Below are 26,079 nucleotides of genomic sequence, written 5' to 3'. Positions count from 1 at the left end.
TGACTTAGTTATCTTACGTAAGCTTGACTTAGTTTTTTCGAGGCAACAAGTTTGCACAGTTTTTTTTAAGTTTTGGGAACTAATTAGATTTTACAGTGTATGAGCAAGAGCTTTGGTGACAGTGGGAAGGAAAAAGTTGCTTTTAACAGGAAGAAACCTCCAGGAGAACCAGGCTCAGGGCAGAGCGGCCATCTACTGCGACTGTTTGCGGTATTCACAGTATTTATTTAACTTCTCTGCACTTGCTATGATCTGACTGGATTGGAAAATTTGAACGCAGTTAATCTGCTGTGATGTAATGAGGAAACTGAGGTAGTGTTGGTTTTCATCCAGTTTGATGAATGATCGCTTAACATACACAACACCAGTTTCTGTAGTTTTAACCGAGCATAACAGAGCCTCAGAGGCGCCGCGCGTATCCAAACAACCATCAGAGTCAGATGTTTTCTCCATTTAACTTTTATTTGTGCAAAGCAGTAAATTTACAGCCAAAGTCATTTCTGTGCCGCTGCAGTTCACCTGAAACCTTTAAGTATGCTGTTATCTATATGTAAGCATTCAGTATAGCTGCATAGATAGCAAAGGTTATCGCTACGAGCCACATGACAGCGTAGGAGGGGGGCTCTTCACAGAAAACAACACATCTTTTAATAAAAAGGTGGAATGAATCAACACAAAGTACATTCACAGTAACAACAGTAACGTAAAGAGTTTTCATTAGTTATAGTTAAGTAATTTTTTCTATATAGTTTAGTGAATATTGCCAACAAGAAACAGAAACAGGAGTGAAGGTTTTTGTTCCCCTACAAGGGTTTAATTACAGTTGTATTAGAAGAACCAATTAAAGACTCATTTTAGTTCCTTTGGTCCAAAATGTGCATAAAACCTAAAGTAACGAGTATGGAATGTTAAATACATCGTGACGCTTGTTTTTTCAATATGGAATGTAAGGAAACATAAAACATCACAATACTGAGAAACAGCATGTACAGCAATGAAAGGTCAGGGCAAATTTCAACAAATTAAAGACAACTTCAAGTAAAGATTGAGTACAAGAAATGATCGAGAAAACAGAAAAACTGGTACTGTAACACTTTGAATTTGAATATTCATCGAGTATAATCCACTGCTCGCAGACCTGAAGTCTCATTGTATCAAAATTTCACTACACCTAAAAAAATTATTTAAAAGAAAATATAATAACTGTACAAAAATACACCTGCATGTAAAATAAAGTCACAGTTCGTCACCTCCTAAAACTGTCCTCAAAAGTGCCACAGTAGACATTCAAACACCTCTGCATGCTTCTGCCGTCAAATGTTTAGTGTAGAGAAAAGTTTAGTTTCCCCATCAACAGGTTCCCTCCACTGGGAAACGCAGCATTTGCTACGGGTCACATTTTCAGTTTGGCTGCTTCCACGCTAAATCGCATGTTCGCCTTTGTGGTAGCTGTACGACTTTCATTCGTAGCAGCACGGTCACATTTTTCAAATCTGGGGTCAAACTAGGATCTCACACAAGAATAATGGGAGTTTGAGAGCAGTGTCCTTGGGTATAGGACAATCACATTTTGGACTGACTTTTGGTAAACACCCTCATCTGAACAGAGATTTTACAATCATGGACAATCACACACTTATTGATGCCGCTTATAGTCTAGTTAACAAAGTCATTAAGGACAGCCATCAACCCCAACCACCAAGTCCCTTTCGACCAGTCTAGGGTTAAGTTTTGTTTTGGGCACATGTGAGGTCTAACTAATCCTCAGTGATGATCTGAAACCTCATGTGTGTTATTTAAACTGTTGTCCCAAGTGTTGGGATTCAGGGAAGAGAGAATAATCGTTTTAAGTGGCATGCATTAAAAACTATTTACATTCTTTTGTTTTTTCTTATTGCTTTTCTCCAAAACAAGGCTGAGGATTCAGACCTCGGGCTCGACTTTACATTTTCAGAGACTACATTTAGGATTAGGTCTCATACATTTTAGGATTAAAAGTGTATAAATCTGATAGAAGGATTATCCTTTTCCAAAAAGGAAAACTTCTACAACGGTGTGGGCTTTTATTAAACCCAAAGCCGACGCCTAAGCCTAGACGGGTGGCCAACGACCTGATGGACGTTAAAAGGTTAATAAAGTCGATATACTAATAGTTGGTAACGAGGTCAAAAGCGATATCAGCAGGAGTCCTCGTGTTATATTAATAGTGTATACTGATTTTTTCATGGAAAGCTTTGCTGTCATTGTCAGTCTAACAGGCACTGCTATGCCCACGGTACCAATTAAAGTATGAAGAGGTACAGAAATAACAGGAAGATCATTTTTCACAATGTCATTTAAAGGCATGAAAAATGATGCCCCACCACCAACTGGTATACAAAAGCAAAATACTGCAATGATGCAATTACAACTAATCAGGGTGAGGTAGAACTTAGCTGGTCTCAGGATGTCTGGATGATCTCTTTGTGCCATGTCTCTATATCGAACCGTTATCCCTCTGCAGAGGTCAACACCTAAAAGTAGCACCTCTGAGGGAAGCTTGACATACACAGGACACAGTGTTTGTCTGCTCCACTGCTGCATTTCTACCCTCGCTCAAGCAGACAGTGGCCATAATGTGCGCTTGGACGTGACTCACATCAGTGACTCAGCTCTTGGAAACAGAGCGCTCTTGGTCTTAGCTAAATGCCCCTTCAACAGCAGTCCAGTTACAAGAAGCATTTTATGCAAAGTTCATCTTTGCAGCAACACGTGACCGTCAGCATCATTATTCTGGATTATGGCTACAATGATGAGGCAGCATGGCAGCAGGCACTTGGGCCAAAACACCAGTGATGTCACCAACGAATCCATCACCACAATAAGGAGCCATTGTCATGTGTTCAGTGTGAAGCTTTCTTCAATCCGGCAACAACATCTGGTTCCCAACATACGGTTTAGCAGCCAGGCTAAATCGGACAACACAGACCCAACGTGTGCAGCTGTCACAGTGATCCATAATAATGATAATAATAACATGAAACCACCACACCTGTGTCCCTTAAAAAGTTGAGTGAAATCATAGAACTATAAGTAAGTAAGCTACAATGTGTCCTGTTGTAATGAAGATACCTGACGCTCGATAGCTTTCATGTTGTTGTTGAGGCTACCCCAGAAAAATATTCACATGTTTAGAAATTCAAAATAACCGTATTTGCCCTGGCCTGAAGATAATGTCAAACACACACAAAAAAGAAAATGAAACAAACATCAAGTGTGAAGAAAGTTGAACCTGTCAACCATCAGCCCACCAGTAGCAGACAGAACCAGGCTACTGGGAGACTGAACTCTGGCAGAAAAGTTGAGGTTCCGATTCTTTCCCACACAGCATTCCCAACGGAGAATGATCTATACATACTGTACATACACACTGATGCAATGCTAACACTTCTGAGCTAGCCACGCTCTCAGAACGTTCATGTTAGTGATATGGTTCAAACTGGGCCAAAACAAACTTCTGACCAGCGATGAAGGTTAGTGCGAGTCGATGTGTTTCCTCTGTTTTGTTTGGGGGTTTTTGGCCTTCAGTTACGCCGTGTAAACTTTGAGCTGCAATGATTGTGGGGCATATTCGAAGCACCTACTAGCCACGTGATCAAGGTTTGGCTTTGGTCAACACAACACCAACAGTAGCCAGCAAATACCAGCAAGGCAGGGAGTGTAAGTAAAGCGTAGATCGCAGAAACTTTATCAGCCCGTGTGTCCTCCGCTTGACGTTTTGGCTGAACGTGCTGTCAGAATACTGAATCATCTCGCCCCCTTTACACAGCCCAGATCTTCTTCTGCTGGAAGTAGGCATCAAACCTGGCCTGTGCGTACTCCTACAACACAGGTAAGCACATATGAATATGTGGAAACAACGGCTTGTTTGGAGTAATAACAATAAATCCAAATTTAACCCTGTGTGCTCCGGGTTAAGCACCTTCACGTGAATAAAACATCAGTATGTGTCAGTGTCTACAGCGTCTTTGCACAGTGAATTCTTCCTTCTTCTTGTTTTACATGTTACATCAGTTTGCTTGAAATTCACATTTGTCATTTTGCACTAATCTTTGAATTAAGTGTTGAAAATATTATTAAAAAGTCACACTGATGAGTAATAATGAGTAATGAGTAATGAGTAATTTTAACCAATACATATCCCAGAATCTGTGCGCACTTCGGATTTTCACCAAGCGCAGCTTCCTGTCAGGATACCAAAACCCTGCCAGCTGGTGTCACAGCGTCCCGCTGCATGGCAGCCTGATCTGACCCGAGGCCTTCAAAGAAGCTGAGCACAGCCAGGCTTTGCTCAACAAAAGCTAAAACTCCAGTCAGAGATAACGGTAACCAACTTCTATCACTGTTCTTCCTGAACAAACATATAATTCATGATGATTCCTTTTAATGACCACTGCGCATCTTTTTGTGACAGCAGAGGAGACGACCAGGAAAGCCCTGAATTACCTGTTTCGATGTATCTCACTTTGGTTAAAATTAAATCCTCCTCTTGCCCACTTGACATTTTACCAAAACTGAAGTTCTTTTCTGTGCCCCGAACAACTTGGATATTGAGTAAAGTAAAGAAGTACTTAAGACTCACCAGATATCCAAATTTGATGGTGGACAGCTGAGCCTGGATGATGGACCACAAGCCCCAAAAGAAGTGAGATGCCAGCGAGAACCTGCAGCACAAAGACACAAAGTGTTTTCTACTTCCATTTAGCTTTTCACTGCAGTATCCTATGAGTCTGTGTGAAGTAACGTGTCTTTGTACCCTAAGCTCACCTGTTGACCTCCACGTACAGCTCTTCTTTCAGCTTCATTTGGTCCTCTGCGCTCAAGCCGTCGAACCCTTGATCTGACTCGCGCAGGTAGCTCTCGATGAAGTGGAGCTACGAGGAAACATTTCATGCCAGTCAGCAGTCTGTTAGAAAAATCGAATGAGCCCACTAACGTATTTTACACACCTGCTGGGCCTTTGAAGGGTAGTTCTGAGCGCTGACTTTAAAGAAAGGAAACTCATCACAGTTGTAGTCGTACATCCATTCACAGAAGTGGTTACCGATGTCGAATCCCCTGCAGGGTTAGAGAATGGACAAAGAGACAAGGACAGATTTGTGAGCCAGTGCTGTTCCTTGTTTTGGTTTAGTTATAATTAAAAAGATAAGTAAGTCTTCTCCCACAGGCAGTAACCGTAAAGTCGTAGTAATCCTGTCTGTGATTTTTCCCTCAAGTATTCCCGAGTGCCGTTTCCCACACTGTTATCAGGAGAGAAAACGCAATAACCCACAGCATGTTTTGTTTTGTTGTGTTCTTCCTGTACATGCATTATTGCACACGTGCAAACCCTCTTCATGCCTCACGGGGTCACGTGTTGTATGTTACACACGAGGAGGACTTAAAGGGGCCAGGCTGAAGGGAGCTGAGAGGAGGAGGGAGTTCTGGGTAATCTGCAGTTTCCCAGAGATGAGTGACAGAGAAAGACAGAGAGGTGCAGAAAAAAGGCAGAAACACAAGCACATCGTTGTGTTCGCTTCTATTCTCGTCTACTTCGAGTCTCGCTATCATCATCTTTGTCACTAACAGTGACAGGCCTTCAGTGTGTGCCCTCACTAGCCTGCCAAACTCTGGTTACATAACGGCTGCAGTTAATATTTCAGCAGATTGGGGTGGGTATGAATTACGACTGCCAGAGTGGAAGAATATCAAACGCAGCCATAAGCCGGGCTGTGGCGGTTTTTCTTCTTCTTTAAGCTCTGCTTCCTTTGTTCTTGGGTTACTCAGTTTCCCATTATAACCAGATTACAGCCAGGTTATAATCTGGTTATAATCTGGTTTGAGAGCACTGAATGTGACACAGGTTGGTAGGAGATGAGTGATGGTGACGCAGCAGCAGCAGAAGCTGATGTTTGGAGTCAGCACTCGAGTCAGGCTGTGCTCGGCACATCAGTTTCACCAAACCATTAAAATCACTGTAAACACGGAGGTGTGTCTGACTGTAATTAATCAAAAATATCTGAATAAACTGATGTCTTTTTTTCACTTTGTGTCAGTCTTTATTTCTAATATTGTTTATTTTATTTGAATTTTTCTTTTTAATGACGCTGATCCAGTTTATCAATCTGTTTTTTTGTTTCTAACACTAACACTTTATACTGTACGAGCCCTACAATAATAATAATAGTGATAATATAAATAAAGGACTGATGCACAAACAGCTGGTGAGGCTTCCCAGGTCAGACTGATGATACTGCAGGTGTACTGCTCGTGTACCTGTAGTTGTAACTGCTGTATTCAAAGTCAATGAGCATCAGCTTCTGCTTGTCTGAGCTCTGGCGGCCTTTCAGCAGCAGGATGTTTCCTGAAAGGAGCAAACACACACAAGTTAGCACTGCTACAACAGAGGAAAGGAAATGGATCATATGAAGGCCGAACTCGCGTCTTCAGGTTTTACCTTCCTGACAGTCGTTGTGGCAGAAGACCACGGGAGAATGAGTGGACTTGAGCAGAGACCTGGACAAACACAAAGGCGGTCACTTCATTATGGCATCATGCATGCTTAGAGACATTCAGCTGTGCTTCCTTTGCCCTCTGCGCCTGTGTAGCCTAGGTTTTCACGCATGTTTCCTGTGGTAAACCAGCACGTCCAGTCTGCACAGTCTCTTCTGCTAAAGCTGCTAAAGAGGCTAAGTCCACCTACATATCTAACCTGGTTAGCAGTTATGTCCATAAACCTCAGACTTTGTTTCGTGTTTTAAACTCCATTGTTGATCCTCATACGTCCACTTGCCTCACACCTTCTGTCACCCTTTGCAATGACTTTTTATGTTTCTTTGTTAATAAGATTTCCCTTCTGCAGTCTGTCATTCCACCTCCACCTTTCAATCCCTGTGTTTCTCTCCCGTGCCAATCTGCCTTTAATCAGTTTGAGCTAATTTCTCTTTCTCAGCTGCATGAAACAGTCTGTAAGGTCAAGTCTACCAACTGTTCCACTGACGCTATCCCCTCTCGTCTTCTGAAACAGGTCCTGGACTCAGTTGGACCTGTCCTTCTGGTCCTGATCAATGCCTGTCTCAGCTCTGGTTGTTTCCCAACACTTTTTAAGCATGCTGTTGTTCAACCTCTCCTCAAAAAGCCTAATCTGGATCCATCTATACTCTCTAATTATAGGCCCATCTCCAATCTGCCCTTTCTGTCCAAAGTATTGGAACGAATTGTCTTCAGGCAGCTCCAGTCATTTTTAGACAACAACAGTCTCTATGAGAAGTTTCAGTCCGGTTTTAGAGCTCGTCACAGCACTGAAACCGCCTTACTGAGAGTTTTTAATGATTTGCTTTTAACTGTAGACTCTGGTCGTGCTGCTGTCCTAGTAACCTTAGATCTGACAGCAGCCTTCGACACTGTCGATCACAACATACTGTTATCCCGCCTAGAACACTGTGTCGGTTTGAAAGGTACTGTTTTAAAGTTTTTCCAGTCCTACCTGGATAACAGGAGTTTCTCTGTTCACCTTGGTGAACTGTCATCTCCCAGAGCTCCTTTAACTTGTGGTGTACCTCAGGGGTCCATTCTAGGCCCCCTGCTGTTTATTCTGTATTTGCTCCCTCTGGGCGATGTGCTGCGCAAACATAATGTGTCCTTCCACTCTTTTGCTGATGACATTCAGATCTACCTCCCTCTGAGGTTAGACTGTAAGGACTCTCTGCAGCCGTTATTCTCCTGTTTGTCTGACGTTAAGACTTGGATGGCTCTTAACTTTCTACATCTAAATGAAAGTAAAACTGAAGTCATTGTGTTTGGGCTTCCTAAAGACCCCAACCCTTCCTTTGATTTTATGGGACCCCTAACTTCTGAATGTACGTCCTCCATTAAGAGCCTCGGTGTTACTTTTGACAGTGCTTTTAAATTTGATAAACAAATCAGCTCTGTAGTCAAGGGATCTTTTTATCACCTACGGATTTTAGCTAAAGTCAAGTCCTACCTGTGCAGGAACGATCTAGAAAGGGTGGTCCATGCTTTTATTACTTCACAGCTAGACTACTGTAACTCCCTTTATGCTGGTTTAGATCGTTCCTGTCTGCATCGCCTCCAACTGGTGCAGAACGCTGCTGCTCGCATGCTGACCGGTTCCAAAAAGAGAGACCACATCACTCCGGTCCTCTGCTCTCTCCACTGGCTCCCAGTTGCTTTTAGGATTGATTTTAAAATTTTACTGCTGGTTTTTAAGGTTCTTAACGGCACTGCACCTCCTTACCTGGCAGAGCTTCTTAGCATTTACTGCCCCAGGAGATCTTTGAGGTCAGCAGACTTGATGCTTTTAGATGTTCCCAGGTACAGATTAAAGACTAGGGGAGAGAGGGCTTTTGCTGTGGCTGCACCCAGACTGTGGAACAGTCTACCCCCTCACATCAGATTCTCCACAAGCCTAGGAACTTTTAAAACTGCTCTTAAAACTCACCTATTTTCACTGGCTTTTAGCAAGGTTTAACCTATTGTTTTTAATTTATTGTTTTATCTGTGAGGTATTTTATGTACCTGTGTTTTATAGTATTTTATATTTGTATTTCATTGTACAGCACTTTGGTCAGCCTTGGTTGTTTTTAAATGTGCTTTATAAATAAACTTGACTTGACTTGACTTGACTTCTTGCATAACAAGCTGGAAACACACGTGTCATGTGTGCAGTGTTTTACAGCTGCGTGTCTGCAGGAACATACCTGAGCATTTCCATCTCCTGTGGGAGGTTATAGCTGAGCAGGCGGTTGAAGCGACGCAGGTGCGACTCTCTGGTGAAGTTCAGCCTCATCACTTGGCTCAGGTACCTGATCAAAGTGTCACAAACACACGCATTAATGAAAAGAGGAGAAAGTCATAGTAGATATGTTGGAAATGGAACACAGTTCAATACTTTATTTGTGTTCAAGTTACATTTAGTCAATGAAAGGTTAGTTTTAAAAATAATAAACAATAGTTTTAAAAAATAATGAAAACTTTTTCTCCCATTTTTAAGCTGGTCTAAAAATGTCTTTGTGTTTTTGATATTTGCACAGTTGCTGGGAGTTCAGTGTATTTCATATATATTCTAACCACATCTGCTGTATGGGAGTAATTTCCTCGTTACAGGAAACAAAACGAATGCCAAGATAATCTCATCACATCTGGCAGCTTCCATATGTTTCCCAGGACAATAGTTCCCAGGTTTTCCCGTGAATCCACATTCTTTTGTGGCAGGAAAATCAGTCAAAGAGCCGGACGGCAGGACTCACGCTTTGCTTACATAACTCAGGAGGCGATCAGCCAGATATTGAGGCATGTATGCAGAATACTGATGGAAAAAGACAGCGGCCTTTATCAGGACACGCTGACAAACATTGTGCAATGTAAACCTCGTAAACACTTGATGCATAAGGTTGAAGGTATTTCAAGGGGAAGTGCACGGCGATAAGCGGACGGCCACCTGGAGAAGTCGATAAGTAATCAGTGCTGTGACACGCTATCTGGGAAAACTTTTCATGTGCTCACTGTCTGACGCAGTGACGTACGGGCTCGGGTGACTCACTTGTCCATGGTTCCAAACAGCCACTTTGGTTCCTTGTTGAAGGGCATCCTCATCCCGTGAAACCTGGCCATCTTCTGTGCAACCTCGGCCGAGATGCTGGAGTCGCTCAGCTCACAGGTGTCCAGTTTACGGCTCTGTCAGCAGGACATTATAAAACTGCATGAAACCATGATCGTCGCTGGCTCTAACTGCATAAATCACAGGTTTGGTCAGGGGTTTTCTTTGACATCCAAACTAAAATCCTATGTAGCAGAGCCCCGGTGTGTGAGAGCCAAATAAGAAATGTTGGGTTTTTTTACAGCTACGTGGAGACAAAAGACATGAAAAAACAATGTGGTCACCACACATTCTGTTCTTGAAGTAATTTAAGCCTCTAAATTCATCACTGAGTAACCTTTTAAACAAACGCACCAACACTGTGACACTGTTGTCAAACCTGATATTCCCGTGTTAAAGGTTAAAGGTCAAAGTTTTACAACTTATGACTGCCAATCAGCATTGAGCAACTTTGACATACCTCAAACTGTACACGAGCTGGAGGGTTGTGTTTACACTTGTTTTATAGTTAATTTATCCTGACACACACACACACACACACACACACACACACAGTCAGGTATTCATATCTTGTGGGGACATCTGATTGACATAATGCTTTCCCTCCTAGCCCCTTACCCTAACCATAACTCAACTGTAACCCTGAGACTAAAACCACATTTTGTGTCTCAAAAATGCCTTCAGACTTATGGGGACCAGGATTTTGGTCCCCATAACGGCTGTTAGTCCCGACAAGTATAGTAAACTTACAATCTTTGGTCCCCACAACGATATACACAAACACACACGCTAACATTTCCTCTCAGTCCTAATCTTGAAAAATAAAGTTGTGAGTATTGGCAACAGTAATGGAGTTCTTTTTAACCCTTTGTTACCTGCCACGGGAACATGTCCACCTGCAGGGCCGTTTTTGGTAGCAAATAACCTTGCTATACGTCAAGAGAAACTTTATATCCCAAAGTTTAATAATATGTAACTAATCAGTCCATAGTAACTAAATAAAAATTAATGTGAAATGTATTTGGTGTTTTTTCACAACTTCATTAAACTAATCTTTATAAACTTTAGCAAAAATGAAAATAACATGCATGTTGTTTTCAGTTCGTAAAAAGACAGCATGTGCATCAAAATAAACTATTTCTAATAGGATACTGAGAACATCAGTTCAACAGACAGCAGGAGTGCAGCTTTGATAGGCTTTGGACAAAAAATAAAGAAAGAAATACATTTCCAATTTTGTTTATTTGTAAATTACATCACTTCCTGCTGTCGCAGTTAGTTGAGGTCCATCACATAACAGCTGATCAGATCGATAAAGCACCTGCGTCTGGATCATAATGTTTACGATTAACTTGATTTTTGTCAATCCCATCACTGGAAGGAAATGTGTGTGATGTGTACGTGCAGCTCCTCCGGTTTAAATATGCAAAAACAATCATTGCTCTCACTTATTTGGTCGCATAAATGTGAACGCCCGTCAGTAATGAAGGACCGCCCGGTGACTTACGGGGACGTACTGCTCCAGGCGGCCCTGAGGGAAAATCCCGTACAGTTTGGGTCCGAGCTCTCGCTCAGCCAAGATGGCGAACATCACGCTCTCCAGCACCATGGCCTCGGCGCCCTGAAGATACACAAACAGCAACACAGTCAACATTTCAGGCAACACGGTGTCCACAGCACCAGCACCGTTAGCACCCATCACAGCCGCAGAGTAGCAAATGAGACAAAGAGCTCTTTCTGGTCACACAGGCTGAAAACGTTAGAGTGGATGAAATCTCTCCTCAGCCACTTTCAGACTCAGCTCTGCTTCAGCGTTTGGTTTCATCCAAAAACAGCGAGTTTCTGGCTCAGAAGGATCAGAACTACAGACCCTGTTAGTAACAGCACCATCAGCTATCTGTGATGTAGGCCCATGTGCTGATATGAGAGACTAAACGTACAGTTTCCTTTAATGAATCTGGGAAGAATGAAAGTAAAGGGAGACTGCCTTTGAAAGGGAAAAATGTTCTTTTCAGGGTTTCTGGTAGGCAGCCTGCCAAAGCTGCTTCACACAAAAGTCACTTTAGGTCTGACTAGTGAAAATGCCAGAACTTCAGCAGAGTGAAGGGCACGTCTGAAAGGAGCTTAGGAGGCAATCAGGAGGTGGAGGACAAGGATGGATCATTCTGAATGAGGAGAAATGTTGTGGTTAGGGTTAGTAGGGTTTGCCTGTCAAAGCGGTGAGGAGAAACAAAAAAGGTAGATTAAAATCTCCAGTAAGACTTGGCTTCGCTGTTGAAGCTGCTGGAGCAGAGGAGACAGACGGCCTTGTGTTTTCTCGTTTAATCTTAGACACGCACAAAGCTCCCACGCCAACGCATGCAGCCGGGAGACCAACGGGGAGCCTTTCCTCTCATACCAACACAGTCACGTGTCCTGGAGCCTCAAACACCAAAACTGTGTGCTGACTCGATTCTGTTGGCAAGACAGGAAACCAGGCTTCTCACCAAATATGCAAGAGCTCACCGGCTGAGCAGATGGATTGCTAACTGGATCCCAGCAAAGCGAACAGGACGAACAGGTTTGGAGTTAATTTTACAGCCGAGTTTCTGACTTTTACTGGACTTTAGGGAAAGTCATGGACAGACCATCCCATTCCTGACATAACAGGAACTTGCACCACAGACGACAACTATCACTGATTTCTTTTTGCTTTTAAAATTAGGCTTCAAACTTTCCTTTTTTATAAACCATGTGGTTGGGGCTGGATCTACATGTTGAGTGTTTCTTCTTCAGTCACCTTTTCATCAGAATGTAATCATTACTTATTATTAATCTCTGTCTCTCTTCCACAGCATGTCTTTGTCCCGTCTTCCTCCCCTCACCTCAACCGGTCGCAGCAGATGGCCCCGCCCCTCCCTGAGCCTGGTTCTGTTGGAGGTTTCTTCCTGTTAAAAAGAAGTTTTTTTCTTTTTCACTGTCGGCAAAGCGCTTGCTCACAGGAGGTCTTATGATTGTTGGGGTTTTCTCGTATCACTGTAAAGTCTTAACTCTACAATATGAAGCACCTTTGTTGTTATTTGACACTAAATTAATCAAACTGAATTTTGTTGTACTGTTACATCAGCTTCAAACTGAAGCTTGGAACATGCAGCATGTACCAGCTCAGTGATTTCTAAAATACTATTGACTTTTTTTATTTTATTTTGTCTCTCAACGTTGCAAAGGTGAAGTCTAAATTGCTAAAGTGCCCGTTTAATTTTAATAATCTCCATTTTGTGCTGCAGTTCAATCCTGGAAATAAAAATCAGTGATATACAGTAGTGCCATCTTGAGTGAATAACCTCCAGAGAAACTGCAGCAGAGACAGAGGTTTGGATCCCAACGTGCGCCTGCTTCTTTGGATAACAGCCATGGGAATGTGTTTCATAATGAATGCCCGACAGGAAGCCGACTCAAAGAAAACAATGCTGCCCACTCTGTGGCCTCCTAAACATTATGAATTATTATGAACCACGCTGAGATCGTACCTCTCAAAGCAGAACAGGAGTGATCCTGTAACAGGGAAGCACAACATTGGACTCTTATGGAATATCTCTTTAGGGAATATGGGAATCTCTGCTGGGACAAAGCTGCATGCTGCCTAAAATACAATCTAAATAGAAGGTGAAAATTCAGTAACTGGTCTCTGTTTATGACGTAAAGTAACTCATGGCACCGCCCAAGGTTGGTAAATCTATCCACAGGGACGAGATTCTATCGGTTCTCATGTGTTAAGTGCACAAGGTGTGGATGAGGAACTTGAAGGTAAAGCACTTTCCCAGCTAGCAGCATCTCAATGAAACTGATATGGAAGTAGATTAGCTTCCATACAGAAAAAAATGAAAAAAGAACACTTTGAGGTGACAGTTGTGATTATTTGGCGCTATAGAAATAAATCTGATTTTAACTCAACTGAATCAAGTTCTTGTGCTCACAAGGTTTTCAGAAAATTTGACCTCACCTGACATCACCAATTTTCAGCAGAATTTTAGCAGATGCACGTTTGGTAAAATCCTACTTCGTATTGCTCTCGAGTTCTCACCTTTACAGCTGCCTGGTGGGATGATGACAATATCCCATCAGCCTTTTACGGCTGACAGCTAAAAAAGCAACAGCGTGGCTATTTTCCTGTTTTCTATCATATCTGCTGAAGAAAAAAGCAGAAGAAACAATGCAGCACTAACAAAACACCAGTAAATGGGGCAACATTTCTGATCTGTCCTAACATGAAAGACCAGTGCTACTTCATTTTTGCTGGTTACCATTGTTGCCCGGGCTGGTGTAAAATTTGCACGTTCTCTTTGGGTCCTTCCCACGGTCCAAACACATACATGGGTGTTGGCTGTTGGTAAGCTGATAGAGCCTGGGGCTGTGAACGTGTGCGTCACTAGTTGTCAGTTCAGGTGTAGCCTCCTCTGACCCTGTGACGGCATCTCAAGGCACTCAAACAGGTTTGACCTTTCCCACATCACTTGAGTAACATTCTTAGGGCATAATTTAGGAATAATGTCATGACACAGTTTGCCCAGCAGCTCATATCCACTATATTTAATGACCATCTGCCCCTCAAGAGTAACTAGGAACAGACATGGTGGCTGAGCCTGGTTGTGATAGCGGTTGCTTCCTGGAGGTTTTTCCTTCCCACTGTCCCCAGGTGCTGGCTCATAAGGGTCATCTGATTGTTGGGTTTTCTCTGTATTAGAGCTGGGCGATATGACCCAAAATTCATATCTCGATATTTTTTAGCTGGATGGCGATATAAGATATATATCTCGATATTTTTTTAAAGCCATAAAGTAAGAACAAAAAGAGAGTTCTTAGTCAAAGCTGTGTCCCAGATGTCACACAGGCACTTTTATTAACATACAGCATAGATGTACATGAAAAAAACTACTCAAAAATAAATTATGAGCATTTATTAAATAATGATGCTCTATAAATAAAAGAAAACTATGTTGTTTTGTGCATAACAAAGAGCTCACAATTGTGCAGTCAAAATGTAAACTAACAGACGCTGAGCATAATAACATAGACAGATTTCACAGCTGCTCTGTTCCCAACTTCTACTGCGTGACTGACAGCCTGGAGTTTGAAATCCGCTTCGTAACCATGTCTCTGAACAGGAGCCATTTATGGTCCTTATACACACACAATACGGTAATATTACGTTGAAGCACAGTACGTATCACTCCGCGAGGCTCCTCGGTAGCCGTAATGCTCTGACAATCCATCAAGCGGTGCAGCTCCGTAGCTTAGCAAAGTCGTACTTTTTGACAGATTGCTGAGCGCTGTGTATCACATAAAATCGGTTCGCAGTCATCAAGCACAACCAGAATTCATATAAAAGGCGCGCAGTCAACTTTTGAGAGAATGAAAGGATTTCAGGCCGTGCATGGCGTTAGCGTGGCTAGCTCGTTAGCGTGGTTAGCTCGTTAACACGTTGACGCCGTCCAGCCCCACGCACGGGGCGATGCGCAGTAACTCATTAACGGGGATTTGCCGTGTCCATCTTGTCGCTGCCTGCAGGTGAAGCGATGGGGGAGGAGGGGGAGTTGTGTTCAGTGAAGGAGAGGCGAGGTCGAGTAACGTTGCGTAAAGACAAAAGTGGACGAAAGAGAGGCAAACTTGCGGCTCCGCAACTATAATTATAATGTAACATAGACTATATCGATATAAAGGATATTGTCACATCTTATATCTCGTATAAAAATATATCGATATTTTTAAAAAACTCGATATATCGCCCAGCTCTACACTGTATTATTGTACCTTTATCGCTTGAGTAAGAACAATGATTGTTCTCTGAACAGACTTTGTTGCTAGCATCCACAGTTAGCCACCAATAACAGTGGCAACCTTTTTAACTGTCAGCACTGCTGTAGTTTAAGTTACAGTCGATGAGAAACATCATGAATTATGGGATTATTAGCAGCTTAATAGTTTGTTGGCCTGGTTAAAGGAATGTCTGATCTTAATATTTGCATTAATAAATATAACGCCAACTCTTATTTCCTTTTTCCCCGGTTATTTTAGTCGATTATTAATAGCATACAGATACGCTCTCTGCGCCTACATCCAGATACTTCTATCTGTACACTGTTATGCAGTAACAGACAGGGTGGTGGTTTCCTAAACTGGAAACAGCAATCTGATTTACTGCGGTTGATTGTTGCGCAAGATGCAGCATTTTTTGAATGTTTAAAACCCCAACGCCACACAAACAGTAACACTCAGTTCTTCCTGCAGTGAAGACGACAGCGTTGCTATAATAATCGTGCATGATGTCAGTGCCTGAAAATATCCGCTTTCACACCTTGGCGCATGTGATTAGAGGATCACCAGGGGGTCCTTTGTCCCTCATTGGGGGGATACTCCCACTGGGTTTAAATCTGGGACTCTCGGCCATTTGACCTTAGAACTGAAGAAGCTTCTCGGATGAGAGGTGAAACGTCTTCAAGCAACTTAAAGAAGTCCAGACGCTTTTCTTTGCAAACTCCTTTGACTACGATGACCTGGATGACTGAGAACCTTCACAGACATACTCCTGTTAGCTTGTTAGCTAGCACCGGCAGTGCTGACTCCTCCCTCCTCACGCTAAAAAACTGGTGGGCAGTCGCCCTCATCCCACCATTAAACCAAAATCTCAGGCGGTTTAGAGGATTCCTGACTTTTTGACCTTTATGGGTGCATCATACAGGTACCCGTGGTGCTCTTCATGCAGCCATATTTGCTAGTATGAACACAATGGACGTACAGAGCGATTAAAGTGAACACGTTAGCTCCGTCTCCTGACCGCTGAGCAGCTCGTCCACGTTTATCCCCCTGCTTCTCACTCAGAGAATACTCCCTGTGCTTACATAATGTCTTATCTGCAAAGAGCTGATCACAGGCGTTTTCAAATCTCCGACATGAATTATCCACATTATCATAATCATCTTGACACATATACTGGCAGACAGCACACCAGCAGGCGAAATTACAGGAGGACCCAGGGTGTTCACACTGTGCTGAAAAATAAAGGTGGTCATATAAAATAAAACTCTGCTGTATAATTCACCTTTAAACCAATTTTACTGCAAATTATAAAGTAATGAGGAATGACTCCAAGCTATAATCTCACTTATCAAAAAACGTGAAATACAAACGTCTTTGCACCTCATGGCAAGTTTTTTAGTAAACCTGTGCGTTTTAATGTGGGAGTCTTTGACTTTTGGAGCCAGCATTCAGAGTCCATTGGTCCAAACTGGAGTTTTTGGCACTTCTGAGCTGGTTTAATACAAACATGTCTGCCAGTAAGACAGCAATTTAAAATGTCAAATCAGGGACTCGGCTTGTGCACGTCCTAACATTTATAAATGTGCTTCAGCCGGGGCATTGGAGCACAGTCGTTCATTTAAGTGTAGCCATAGTGATAAAGTGAAGAACAGTACATTTGCTTTCCTCATCCAAATGTCAGTTAAATGCACTGGTCTGTTTCTGTTTGATGGGCTCTTTAGAGGCTGCTGCATCAGCCCACATGGTGAGCGCGGTCGGTATCGACAGTCTGCAGTCCTCCGTCGACCTTGCTTTCATTTCCTCTGACCTATTCCAAATGCCAGTCTCCGTTTAACATGCATGTTTGACTTTGCTTTCTCTCCCACACAACACTTCCACTCATTCAGTAATTATCAGCCAGTGTTAGCCACAACGCTGGCTCTCCGCTCGGACGCAGAAGAATGTAAACACTCCTGATGAAAAACTCCTCTTACAGTTTTCTGTCGCCTGACACCACATTGTCTGCGCTGCTATTCGAGGAACATTCAGTCTAATGTACACTCTGTTCCTGCTGAATATTTGATTACGACTGAATCCAAGTTGTTATGCCGGTCACGTACTGGTGCTGTGTCTCTGCTCAGAGGTATTTAGCGGGCTGGCCTTGGAGCAGGTGCACTGTGAGCTTCAGACAGCAGCTGCTCTAACCTCAATACTTATCCACCCTGCTGGAGTGTAAGAGGATGGATTAATGAAGGTAATAAAAGGACATCAAAAGAAAGCACATTATCTAAGAGAATAGATCAGACTGAACTCCCTTTGTTCATCATCACAACGCTAACCCTGACCCTGACATATTAAACTATTCTGCCAACAGGCTGGGAAAAAAATCATCTTTCTGCCTAAGACAGATTAAAAAATTCACATTTTTACCCAAAATATCCGTTTTGGTCTTCTCCAAAATATAAGATAAGGACCGGGGTTATGGTTACCACCTGTGATGACTTAGACCTCAGAGAATTACAGGAGGACGAGCCTTCATCACTAAAAAACAGCAAATGCCTTCATACCAAGCTACACCATGACCAGCACTGAGTTAGTAGCCTAACTGTGTCACTGTGTCGTCTTCACCTGGACGCAAACTCTGTCCGACATGTGAGCTACAACTCTGCTGTGACGACTGAAACATCCAAGGAATTAAGTCAGCATCATCCTTTCTAATCCAAACGGGATTTATGTTGACCAGACTGCGTTGTTAGGGAAGGCGGATCTAGGCGAGGTTATCTGAAGACACTCGCAGTCCAGTGTTAGCCTCACGGCGAGCTGAAGATTAAAGAAGTGAAGTCGAGGGGGAGGAGCTGCCATCTTTACCGAAAGATACTTGAGTGGAAACAATGGCTAACTTGCTGATGACCTAATCTCAGTCCCATGACAGAGAGTCATGCTTCAGCTTTGTAACGTCAAGGTCAGAGGTGGTCACATGATGCAGCGGGGGTACAGAACTTTCTGGGTCAGTGGGTTTAAGGCTCGATATGCTGCCTGCAGTGATACCCTGAACACATCTGTGCTAGTTATCTATTTCGCTAAAATTAGTCTTTTTATGAGGCTTGCGTAACACGCAAACTTCCTCCACTTGTGCATTTCAGCACTTTATCTTCCTGTCTGCACATTAAGAACACTGCAGACTGTCACACAGCTCGTAATTACCCTGAACATGCTTTGAGCAGATTTACAATACACTTATTATAAATTGTACAGCAGCAGGATGCGAACAAACAGATCCAACCAATCAGATCTGCTGTTGACTATAGAATGATATGGAAACAGTAAAATAATACCATTTTACCTCAGACACACAGCTAGTCACGTGTAGTCCCAACTCTGCCAACAAGAGCTCAACTGACCCTGAAATATGGACGAAATCCTGAGCTTCACCTCCTCGATCGAACCATGAAATCCTCCCCGCTCATGCCTTCTCCTGAGAATCGGACCAACCCAGAATCTCCGTGTCTTCCTTTTCTTGTGAGGAAACATCGGCATCCGCTCATCGTCGCTTCATGTCGACTTTATTTTTTTAGGACAAGGTGTGTGTATATGTTACATCATAGGGTGGCATCCAAAAAGTTTAGAGGACTGCGAGGGAAGATAAGACAAGAACTACATCCTTCAAAGCAATCATCACAGCAGCACCTCTTAAAGACATCATGACCGTTGTGTGTGGGGCTGCAGTGATTTTAGGCAGTGTACTCCATAAACCTTCAGATTGTATGAATATTACTCATTACATTTATGATTCAGTTGGATCAATAACAATAACCTGCATCACTGTGAGCTTGCTGATCTCGCTGCTGGCCAGCTGACGCCACATAAGGCAACAAAGACATTCAGAACAGTGTTATTGTAACATTGTAACAACTAAAGACTTTTTTGAATGAACCTTTATCACCTTTACACGTACGTTTGCAGTGGTAGATGTAACTCTAGCTACTTAAATACTGCATCATCTCCTGTGTTTTACATGTTGTGACCACAGTGTTAAAGTGCAGTATCACCACTTATTAGGTTAGTGTCAATCAGACATTTTTCATATGTATACGACTAACATGACATCAATATTTTCCCTTTTTAATTCCTCGCTAGATTGAAATTGAAATGAAACTTTCGTTTTTGTCTGTTTTGCTTTTTAACCTTTAACCTAGACGATTGTTCTGTTTTCTGTTTTCCTGTTTTGAAGATATACACTATCGACCTGGGTGGCTCTGGTGGTAGTGGAGGCAGAGCAGAAAAGGCTGGTGGTTTGATGCCTGCCTGCCAAAGTATCCTTAGGAAAGTTACTGAACTCTGATTTGCTCTCAGTGTGTTCACTGAAGTGTGCATTTTGAGCGCTCGAGTTGAAAACTGTTGTAGACGAATCAGAACATTTACCTTTGCTGGCGAATAATGGAACTAAATGACACTAAATGACCTTTGTGGTGCACAGAGGCAGCAAATTCAGGTGCAATGTCAAAAAACAACAATGATTATTTAAAAAAATGCACAAATCATGTTAATTACATTTATATCATTAATATGTCAGTTTAATGTGAGATCAAACAGTCAGCAGAAGTACATTGCAAACTCCAAACGGTGGTAACATTTCACATTTAATAAAGGCGTGTTCACACTGACCGCAGAGAAAAAGTCTCTGCAAATACGCAAAAGTGAAAGTCTTCTGGAAGCGAATACACACCCACGAGGCCTGTTCCTGTAAACTGCAGGTCATGTGGAAGAGCGTGTAAACACGGGGAATATTGTCACGTCTGACTTTTGTAGTGAAAACAGCATGCAGCACATGCTAGTGGCTACCAGGTAACCAGCGAGGGCGAGATGTATGTTGAAAAAGGCTAGTTTCAGAAACTAGAAGGTGTTACCGTTCAAATCAAGTCTCAAGATTCATTTCGACCAAATGAGTGAAAATGTGGACCTAACCTGCGAACCTCTGGTCGTCGGGGATGTTGTGGATGCTAAGAGGTTGATGAGGAATTATTGCTTCTCTCCTTAAAATAGTTCATACCACCTGCTACTCTGTGCTTTTGGATTAGGTGTTAAAAGACAAAATCAGAAATGGAACCAAAGAAAAAAGTAACACTTCAGATTTTCAGTCATGCAGTGTCGGGTTAGCCAGGTATTAAATTAACAGGCTACAAGTATTCGGCCGTTCCTGTGAATTCCCCCAAAGCCCCGCCGACCCACGTGCTCAGAGAAACCTGGCGGATCCTCTTCAGGCTCAGCGTGAGTTAGAGAGGAATTTAGGCAAGCAAAACAAATCTTCTGAGAAATCAGTGAGAGGGGGGAGGGGGGCATACACATGTGAGTCGAGTGTTGCTGTGGACGTACACTCTGAGTAGAGAAACTGTCATCTGTTACTTACTTGGAAGTGATTTTCTTTGTTTGACTCTTGAGAATCCCCTTTATTACAGGACATCTATCAACAAGAGAAAAAGGGAAGAACTATCCATGAATACATGCCGCCAAGCCGCCCGTCAACATTAAAGCCTAGCTGTGCCTGCGGTGCAGACAGTACAGTATGAGCTCAAACACACACCGAGTCTTTTGGATGCGACAGTGCAGAGGACTGTTCAGGCAGCGGCCCTCAGACTGAAGGCAGGAGCAGAGCAGAGACAGATGGATCGGAAACCTGCACTTTTACTGAGAGTTGCAGGTTTCTGCTCATCAGCATCACATAACTTTATTGCTTAGAAACAGTCTCCAGTGCGGTTACGCTTGGTTTAATCATTAGTAGCTGTGCACTCAGACAAAGGCATTCGTCTCCTAATCATATTAGCTTTTTGATTAGACATCATTAATTCCTCCTGCGGCACGGCGGAGACGACCGCAGTTACCTTGGTTAAAGGGCTCTGTGATGCGGTGCTCTCGTACATCCCTGGCAATAAAAGCTAACTGCTTACGTGCCCATTAGCAAGTACACAAAGCAGAGTTAATACTTAATGCAGGTCTCCTGCTAATGCACTCTCATCTGCAAATGCCAAATTTAGTGGCTGAATCTCAGTTGTGACTCTGTTGTGATCTGACCGCCAGCAGGAGATTAGAATATGCTGTGCAAACATCTTGCTGACCTTGAACTCTTACCGCTGGCTATTTGCAAGCAAAACCACTCCGATGTGGCGAGTGCCAGCAGCTAAGCGCTATCGTAAGAGTGGATCTGCTGATGAGTCGGACATCATGAACTCTGGACTCAGCTGCCACGTCATGCAAAGAGATTATTTTTTCAAAAAAAGCACCTGATGGGCAGCAGAAATCTGATCTATCTGATCTGAGCCGCGGACGTGCCATCATCGGGTCCGCCGTTTGTCCGCTAGCTTGAAAATGAAGCTGACTTCTTAATGATTAAGAATCACAAGACAGGGATTTAGAGCAGGAAAAGGACAGGCAGGAGGACTTTGTTCTCCTTCCTAGCGGCTGAGCTACATGAGTGTGTGTTACATCTTTGTATTAGGCTGAGACTTCATAGATCTCATACTGTACCGTGTTTTTGGGTGGGTTCACCTGGGAACAAGAGTGCCCAAGGCACGCTCCTTTGGGAAGCCTACGGCAAAGAACACATGCATGTACAGCCATGGGGGTACATCACCATGTACAACAATGGCTAACACGCACACAAACACACACACACATGTGAAGGCATAACTGCATGCATACACTAATATAAGCATGTGACACACATTCACACATAACGGCACTTTCACTCGTCTATTTTGTTGTTTATCTGTGACACTTTTACATGTCTGCTCTTATTTGTGTGTGTGAGTAAAAAGCAGTAACTGCAGACTAAAAACTACTGAGGGGGAACTACTTCCTTACATCCTCGTGGCGACTCTGGGTTACTTTTTGCACAGTAAAACACAGACATGTGATGTGGCTCCCACCTGCAGGATGGCCCCATAGAGGCGCAGCAGGATGCTCCTCGGCTCGTCCCCAACACAGTCCAGGCTGTCGGGGAGGCTGCACAGGAAGAGCTTGTTGCTCAGACCACCCCTGGAACACAGACAGACAGTGAATGTGATATTGATATTTGCGTGTGTGATTAAATTATCGATTCACCAGTGTATAGAAGAAACACACCAAAACTAGCAGCTCTGTAGTGGAGTGATTTACACGTGTGCCTAACAATAAAAAGATTCCAGGAGGACACACTGCTCTCTTTTCCACAGAAGTTTTCTTCCTGAATAAGGGAGTGGCTTAAAATAGCACTTAGGAGCCAATAGTGTTATCGGGCCGATACTGATATCAGCACACTGACTGTAAATGCAAGGAGAAAATTTAAAAAATGACAAGAAATATTGTCATCAGCTGTCAATCAAATTCTTGTGTTAAACACAGATACAACTACCAGCCATCATTTTAAACAGACGATAAGAGGTCATGACCTGAGGTTTTCATTTTTCTGGCAGCACCACATCAATTACTCCTAATCTACACTCAAAGGTTAGTTTATTTAAAAAGTTTATCATTGAGGAAAATGTGCTTTGTGTAGGGTGAACGTTTACCAATCAAGTAAAGTGGACCAGATCCCATTAAATCTAACAGCACTTTCTATTCTAACACTGCTTCTCTAACCATGGTGCTCCACAAGGCTCAGTCCTGGGTCCATTAATGTTTCCTTTTTAATGTTTTCATTATATTTCTCATCACTGTGAAAAGTGCTTGCGTACAAGACTTCTACCAAAGAAAAGTGCTGCTTAAAAAAAGGCAGACTTTTTTAAGTTTAAAAATTTTTACACTTTGAAGTAAAAACTATCTGCAATAAAACTCATTAAATAATCACAACACTGATGCCAGAGTGGTTTAACAGTAATGACTGAAATGAGTTAAAGTCAGCTTTTGGGACAGATTTTTTTTCTTTTTTGAGTGTAGACCAATTTGATTTTTTTTTCTTCTGAGTGGGAGATGGGCTCCCACTTGCTATCAACTACATCACCCGTCGGGCTAAGAATACAGCCTGCACCCTAGCAGCAGATTCTGACACAGGAACATGAAATGAGCTCTGCTGTTTCGACCACTCTTGGTCACATGGCTATTGTGAGATGATCTCATCATACGGTTTACAGAAAAACACACATCGGATGGTGAAAATAAACAGAAATGGCGGTTCCGATGATCATCCGCACCTGATGATGGTGATCTGGAACAGGTCCTCGGCCAGGCTCTTCCAGGCTCCGTGCAGGAACTCCCTGCACCACATATAAGCCCTCCTCCGGGTGTCTGGGTCGGGCTGGTCGGAGCGAACCAGCTCCTCACAGTCCTCCTGGGTGTCTGGCTGGACCTGCAGGGCGTTCTCGGTCACCAGCAAGCCCAGCGACATGGAGGGGGAAGAAGAAACCCCGTTGATGAATTTGGTTTTCATTTTTTCGACAGTAAGACAGGAAGAAGGCGAACGCGGGCCCCCTCCGGTGCGTGTGTCGCAGGAGGATATATTTCAGTTACTTCTCTCGGTGTGGAGCCCACAGTGCGGCAGGTTTCTGCTCTTTAACTCTTTTTTAACAGTAATAATAATAGTAACGATGAAAATAATCGTACGACCTTCGCAGATAACGGAGACAAGCTAGATGCGTCTGTCCGCGCGCAGGGAATGAATCATACTGAGAGACGCGCGCGCAGCATCTCGGGGTGGTGTACAAGGAGGGGAGGGAGGGGTCACATGACACGCCTGCGCCCCTTCTCGTCTCTGATTGGATGGCTGTGACACAGCCCCGCAGGACCAAAACAAACCCTGGCGGTGCGTTCAGGGAGTGTCGGACAGAGAGAGGAATCCCGAAGTCCGGGGGAAAAAAAACAGTTTTTCTCTGTTTAGACCCGCAGTGTCAAACATAAGGCCCGGGGGCCAGAAAGACGCCATCCGGCATGGTTAAATGTGAATGAGGGCATACATTTTGGACTTTTAACTGTATTTTCTGGTTTAAAATGTTTTAAAGCATTTGCTACATTCATACTACATTATTACTCCATTAGGAAAAACAAGTGAATGAGAAACTTTGGGGTGGGCATGGTGCTCAAAAAGACAAAGGATAACAACATTTAACAAAAACATTGTTAAAAACTGGCGATAAGCTACCAGAAAATATTTGGCAATTTCACACCTTAGCTTTTTTTCAGTTGTTTTGAACTTCTTGTTCTTTTACTAAGACATCTCGGGTTTTAAATGTGTAGTTAAACTTCTTTACACTGACACAAAAGGAGAGTTTCACTGGTTACAGTAAATGAAACTGAATTGGTCTGGCTGTAGTTGTGTTTGACATCCCTGTATTATACTGAAGTTTAAAGAGTGCAGGCCCCCTGTGAAGCCTCTTTAGCTTGCTGTTTTCTGGAAGAAGGTACAAAAGCATAAAAAGGAGGACCAGCAGATTAAAAAAAACAGCTTCTCCCATGGGCCATCAGGCCCAACATAAACTCTGCCGATCCCGGTGCAACATGTACTTTAGGTGGAAAGTGCAATTATTAAAATACTGTATTCCACTGCCTGCCTGTGCCACTGTAAAAGCTGCTATCATTAGAATTATTAGCTGTTATTTATGACAGCATAAAACATATTTGTTATTACTCTTTTGTTCTAATTGTATGACTTTTTTTTAGTAGATGATGTGCCCTACCTAGCTACCCTAGGGGTAGCTACAGCCACCCCAGAAAAAGAGCCAAAAATAACCACAAAGAGGTTGGAAACTACCTCAAAGAGATAAAGGGACTCAAAGCAACCAGAAGATTCACAAAACTACTACAAAGAAATGCAATTTCATTACAAAGAGACACAAAATGACCTAAAGATGATCACAACCGTGAGTCACCACAAAGATACTCACAGTGCCCAGAAGGAGACAAAGACAGAGGTCAGAGTAATTACAGTTTATTATTTTAGAAATAATGGTTTCTCTTGGTTTTAATTGTTGATGAATTAGTTAGCTGAAATGTTTGGGGGTTTTTTTTACATTTATCTTTAGTTTAGGTTTATTTAGCTATAATAACCGTGGTCCAGGTAGGTCATCAGTGGATCTTAGTGCTCGGCCTCAGGCTGACAGCCTCCTACACATCCCAGTAGCTATCCCATGTAAGTGTGCTATTGCAGCTGCTTTAACCTGCCCACACTTGCTGTGCATCACTTTGCAATCCCCAATCCCCCCACCCCAGCTCCTCTGAGCACTGAGCATATGGATGCGTGAAACAACAGACATTAAAACACACCTGAAACACTGTGAAGGATTAATAAAGCTGTTTGACTTGTATCACATTGTGTAATAAATCTGCACTTTCTATTCTGTAAAGTTGTTGGGTTAACAAATTGATACCAAATTGCATGTGAAGACTTACAGTGCATTTCCTCCCTCTTAAAATATTTGAGAACCCCCCTTGGTAGCAGTTTGGATTTCCAACATTCTGAAGAGTCAGTGAACGCACCGTGAACATCTGCCACATTGTTTTGTTGCTCAGTCACGTAGCCAGAAAATCTCCTTTGGTCCTGGAAACCTGCCACAGTTTCTCCTCATGCGTTTGTGCTGGAGTTGTGTTTGTTTTGAAGGCCTCTGTCCCACTTTTACACAAAGACGAGTTCATTATGAAGACGATATGAATGCACACAGGAACGCAAACATATACACGCAAATGACTTCCACAGCTAGCAG

At 42.9% G+C, this 26,079-nt stretch overlaps 1 protein-coding gene across 2 annotated transcripts; it reads right to left on the bottom strand.

Annotated features, from left to right (window-relative positions):
- Positions 1-443: 443 nt before the first annotated feature.
- On the bottom strand, positions 444-24,066 carry chka (choline kinase alpha). Of its 2 annotated transcripts, XM_003439520.5 has the most exons (12): positions 23,578-24,066; positions 22,336-22,444; positions 20,820-20,873; positions 11,145-11,258; positions 9,581-9,714; positions 8,739-8,843; positions 6,476-6,534; positions 6,295-6,382; positions 4,989-5,097; positions 4,807-4,913; positions 4,622-4,703; positions 444-3,860 (listed from the first exon to the last, which is right to left on the bottom strand). In XM_003439520.5, exons 1-12 carry the CDS (start codon positions 23,811-23,813, stop codon positions 3,801-3,803), a joined length of 1,257 nt encoding a protein of 418 aa, XP_003439568.1. In that variant the 5' UTR covers positions 23,814-24,066; the 3' UTR covers positions 444-3,800. The 2 variants fall into 2 exon arrangements, with proteins under 2 accessions (XP_003439568.1, XP_005449238.1); XM_005449181.4 differs by lacking the exon at positions 20,820-20,873.
- Between the last annotated feature and the right edge of the window lie 2,013 nt (positions 24,067-26,079).

This window comes from Oreochromis niloticus, linkage group LG7 (genome assembly GCF_001858045.2).
Source record: "Oreochromis niloticus isolate F11D_XX linkage group LG7, O_niloticus_UMD_NMBU, whole genome shotgun sequence".
NCBI classification, from domain to species: Eukaryota; Metazoa; Chordata; class Actinopteri; order Cichliformes; family Cichlidae; genus Oreochromis; species Oreochromis niloticus.
Note: the sequence above shows the minus strand (reverse complement) of the source record. Positions and strands in the feature narration are given on the sequence as shown.